The 5,025-nt window shown below is 42.4% G+C and overlaps 1 protein-coding gene across 1 annotated transcript; it reads left to right on the forward strand.

Moving 5' to 3' along the window:
* Window positions 1–217: 217 nt before the first annotated feature.
* On the forward strand, window positions 218–4,634 carry LOC124689646. The gene is made up of 9 exons (XM_047223142.1): window positions 218–442; window positions 1,507–1,947; window positions 2,242–2,304; window positions 2,381–2,464; window positions 2,552–2,698; window positions 3,422–3,456; window positions 3,585–3,640; window positions 3,715–3,806; window positions 4,088–4,634. The coding sequence occupies exons 1-9, from the start codon at window positions 218–220 to the stop codon at window positions 4,421–4,423; spliced, it is 1,479 nt and encodes a 492-aa protein (XP_047079098.1). The 3' UTR covers window positions 4,424–4,634.
* The last annotated feature ends 391 nt before the right edge of the window (window positions 4,635–5,025 follow it).

The following is a 5,025-nucleotide window of genomic DNA, read 5'->3' on the forward strand; positions in this document are numbered from 1 at the left end:
ATTCTCCTGTAATACATTTTCCATCAATATATTTCACCACCAAAATAAAAAAGAAAAAAACCAGCCGATAGTACCAAGGTAGTACACTCATATGCCGGTAGTATAAATATGTGTCAGTTCGGTCCCTGGACGAGAGTGATACACGAATTTCAGACGAAACGAGGGGAGAAGTGCGAAAATCGAAGGGGCAGAAAAGGCAAATCCAACGAGGAAAGAAATGGGGTCCAAGGGAAATTCCGATGACCTTGCTCGGGCATCCAGCGCGGGAACTAGCAGCGGCGACAGCGGCGGCGGCGGAGGCGATACCACACCGCCGTCGCCACCACGGATTCCGGTGGCACCACCGCCCACGTCGCCCTCCCTCGGCACTGGGGCGCTTTCCACATCAGCACCCCCGCTTCAGCCGCCACTTGCCCCGCCGCGTGCCGCCGACAGGGATACGGTGAGTTCTAGGCTTCTAGCGTCCTGTTATGTTTTGGGTGGCGATTGCTAGGCAATGGTTTCGCCAAGATATCATTCGCTCGGTGAAATTTGGTGCGTACGGATGTTTCTTTTGTTGTTCGTTATCTGTTTCCGAATCTTTCTTGTGCTCAGTTCATGGCGGGTGCGTTCTTGCTGCAGGATTGGGCACGGTCGTAGGTTCTTCGAGTTGGTGCGATTCTTGCATGATTTTTTTTGATACTGAGTTACTGACGGACCCTGTTCTTCCTACACTGTGTAGTTTCTGAATTTGTTTGTAGAGGAGGGAAAAATGGTGGGATTTTCTAATTGGCCCGAATATGTTTTCTGCTAGTACTTGGTATAATCGGATGGCATGGTAATCTGAAAAGGATATTCATGGCAAGATAACCGACTGAAGGATGTTTAGTCGTAGTGTTGGATTTCCCTCTAGTCCGGATCCGGTGTTCTGGTTTTCACTGCACATTTTTCTTGTTTCCCTATTCACAGCATTTGATCTGGAAGGTATGCTGTACAATCGAATGTTCTTCCATTTTCTAAGATCGAGGACCAGATAATGGGGATTTAAGGGAAGAGGAAAATGAGGAGGTGAAACTTTGTGCTCCTATTCTAGTCCAATTCCGTGTCTTGATAACTTGGGTTCTTGGCCCCTTGTCCCAGTTGTAATTGTTGATTGTATGTTTGTTTCCTTGCTGACACTATTCACTGGAGTCCGAGTCAGTTGTTATGGGTGCTACTGGTCTTGCTTTTTGTAATAGCCCATTCACTGAATTTGTGCTGGAAAGTTTTCTGTACAAGGATGGCCTCCAATTATTTAGGGTGCAGGTCTGATGATGAGAGTTTGGGCTATAAGAGAAGCTCTTTACTTAGGCTTAATTAAGTTTTACTCCAAGCAAATTTCATCATCTGTCTAGTGCTTTTACACCTTGTGATCGATGATCCTTTACATATATACTGAAACATAGGTGCACGTTTTTACTGTTTACTTGTTCACTGCATTTGTGCTGGAAAGTGTTTTTCTACAAGAAAATTTCCCCCATTTTCTAGGATGAAGGACTGGATGATGATTATATGCCCGAAAAGGAAGATGGTGAAGGGGAAGATGACGGGGGCTGGAACTGGGAGCAGGAGGAAGCTGAGTACACCTATGGGCATCTGGGAGAAGGGGAACTAGAAGATGATGCCGATTCTCAGGAGCCTGTAGAAGGGGAACTAGGGTATGACCAGGATCGGGGAGAGAACCTCAGAGGACCATCTGATAGTGAATTCTTCTCTATATTGGGCATGAGTGTTCGAAGAAACATCCCAGATCATATTATTCGGAATGGCTTTGTTCCGCTCAACAAGCATGACTATTTTTCATGCCGCCATAACTGGAGACTGTTGCTGGGTCACTACAGAAGTTTCCTCCCACCATCAAAGGACCACCGTGTGCTCATTGGTAGTTTCCGACGTCCATATAATTATCCAAGGGCATTAAGATTCCAGGTAAGAATATTGTACCTTATCTTTTTTTAAGCTATCAACCTTGAAATGAATGTACGCTAAAATGCAGTAAGTTCTTTTTCTTGTGCCCAATTCATCTAACCTCTCATATGTCCGTAGCCTGTCATAAGATATTCATTTTTTCACCAGTGACTATCACTTGATATTTGAGAGTTTCATTTTCTGCCTTGCGTCACAGCACGAATTATTCAAGTACAAACTCAAGCTAGAAGAATCTTACATATTATCCATCATACCTTAAAGATACCTTTTGTTATTTTATTTTTGGAATGATAGGAACCAATCTCGGATTTGATTCTTCGATCTTCAAATAACTACATCATCCAGGAAAAGATCAAGGTTTGTTTGCATGCAACTAATTTAATGCTAGAAGCTTTAGTTTATTTGCACGTATCTGAAAATCATTTTTTAATAGATTCTCAGTAAGCAGTATGGGCTCTTCAGAAGAACTCGGAGTGATGGCAGCTGTTTTTACAGAGCTTTACTGTTCTCTTACTTGGTAAATTTTTTCAGTTTATTTGTTCATGATGATGGCATTGCTTTCTTTATTTCCATAGCAGTGTAATACAATTAGACTTGTAAACAGGAGAACCTTGGACAAATGCAAGATAGGCAAGCTGAGGTTATTCGTTTGATGGAATGTGTTGAAGTATCTATAAAGAGGATCTATCAACTTGAGTGGGGAGAAGCATACTTCTTAAATCCCAAGGACAACATCTTATCTGTTGTTTATGTAAGTACTATAGTAGCCTACAAAAGCCTAAACTTGTTTTGCACCATTCTTTCTCTAAATATTATAGTAGGTTAGCTTGTATTGCATCATCTCTTTAGCCCAAATTATCCATACTGTTAGCTCAACCATCTACGGACACAAGAATTATGTGGGACATCTGTACACAACAATAGTCTGTATCCCTTGTGGTTCTTCAGCTGTTCTGACAGTTAAATGCCATCATGCTGCTTCATCAGATCTTGTTGGGTAAAGCTTCGACCTTTGAATTATTGTTTGGTAAAAACCTTCGACCATCTGTTAAAAACCTAACAGTGTGAACTATGCCCTACAGAAAATAATAAGTACTAGATAAGATGGTGTAGAATGCAAGACTAATCCAGTTTAGCAGGTGACTGGTACTAGGATGGCCATCCTGTTTCAGTAGTCTGAAATATGCAGTTTGCCGTGTTTAATGCTATTCTTGATAATTACAATTTTGCTTTCATGTTTTGCTACATTATGGACACTATTTAGCACCATCAAATGCTTGTTGCAAACTAACTTCACCATGCAAATAATACAGCACTATGCATCAATCAGCATGATCATTTGCTGAGCTTATATCATGTTGTTTCACCACTTTCACCACTAATGTGTGAATATGGATGGTCTACTGTAGTACTTTGATCTTCTGTTCATGATATAGCTAACATTCATAACCAAATGTCTTCACTATTGTTTCAGGAGTTCTATTGTTTGGTCAACTCAGTTGCAAACGGGTATGTGTAGTTTTTAACATGACTGTTTTGTTGAGATTCTTAGAAAATGTCTTGACAATATGTTAAAGATACCCTTAATTCATCTTAGTTACATTTTAGTTTACAACAAAGTTCTTTTATCTCTTTAGCCTGACTTCTGACAAGCTGTATGAGAGAAGCCTTGGAGAGACCTCGTCAGGCAACAGTAAGGATGGCAATCCTTGTTGTGATGTTTTGTTTGGTTTGTTTGTTCTTTATATAGCACATTGTTTTCGTCAGTTATTTATTTTCTTAGGTTGCTTACGGAGGCTGAGATCCGTACACACGATATCTACAAGCCATTTATCCCCAAAGATATGCATGTCCTCCAGGTTAGGTTTCTGCCCTGTAGTACTGTACTCTGATATCATTCACGCCATACAGTAAATGGATTATATTGTCCTCTTTGGTCTTTATCTTTGAACGAAGTAATTCAATTTCATTAGCAATTTTCCTGGTGTGCGCATTACCTGTCTCTGGGTAAACAAACTCTAGAAATAAAGTTTGCCACTAATCAACTAGTGACTGTGTAAAGAGAGCCAATAGTAAGTTTTACCACTCACAAATTATGGTTTACGCTCAAGACGTACCACATGTATGGTTTTTGTGGCAGTTCTGTTGGAAGAAGGTGCGTGGCATGTATGCTGAAGCCGGTGCTATACAGATGAGGGCTTTGACATATGCACTCGGCATACCTTTGCGTGTCGAAACTGTGGACAGAAGGAAGTCAACGTTGGGTCAAGATGTGCGAGTAAAGCGCCTTGATTTCTTCAATCATTCAGGCCTAGGGAAGAGGCCTTATTATTTTGTTCAAAGCTACCATTCCTCAAGTACAGCTCATAAGTCGCTGGAGCGGGGAAGCGGTGACAACTTGCTATCATCGGATGGCGCACCCTTGCTGACCTTGCTGAATAGGCCTGGGCACTGTGACATTCTTTATCCCAAGTGAACAAACTACGTGATGTATGCTCGATCGACAGCAACTTCTTCCTGGATGATGCCATGGACAAGTGTACAGATAGTCTCATGTAGTGTTGGTGCTCCATGTTTTTTTTTGGTTGCTACTGATTCTGTTCCTAACTCTGTATCCGGAAGTAAGGTCCAGAATGCATGAGCTATGAGAAACGTGAAGTCTGGCATGGCGACATGAGTTTGTATGATTCCATTACTTGGTCTACTGCAAGTCTGCAACATGGGTATATAGTGCTGTCATCAGAGCCTAGCTGAACACAGAACGACACCAGTTACCATTCCCCAGTGCATCTCTAGATGAACACAGAACACACAGCCACCAGAGATTTCCCAGTGCATCCCTAGGTGAGCACAGAACACACAGCCACCGTAGATAGATTCACCATCAGTACATCCCTAGCTGAGCACATAACACACAAGAGCCACCAATCATGGAGCAAAAAACGTACCACCTTGGCTCTCCTCCTCCCCATCCTTTTGGCTCCCCTCCTCCCCATCATCTTGGCTCTCCTCCTCCCCATCCTCCTACTGAAGCTGATCAGGAAACGCGAGAGCGGGAGGCTACCGCCTGGCCCTTTC

This window comes from Lolium rigidum, chromosome 2 (genome assembly GCF_022539505.1).
Source record: "Lolium rigidum isolate FL_2022 chromosome 2, APGP_CSIRO_Lrig_0.1, whole genome shotgun sequence".
Classification (NCBI taxonomy): Eukaryota; Viridiplantae; Streptophyta; class Magnoliopsida; order Poales; family Poaceae; genus Lolium; species Lolium rigidum.

Coding starts and splice junctions, on each gene's coding strand:
- LOC124689646 (XM_047223142.1), top strand. CDS start 218: ATGGGGTCCAAGGGAAATTCCGATGACCTTGCTCGGGCATCCAGCGCG. Junction 2,305..2,380: donor TCATCCAGGAAAAGATCAAG/GTTTGTTTGCAT, acceptor ATTTTTTAATAG/ATTCTCAGTAAGCAGTATGG. Junction 3,641..3,714: donor AGAGACCTCGTCAGGCAACA/GTAAGGATGGCA, acceptor TGTTTTCGTCAG/TTATTTATTTTCTTAGGTTG.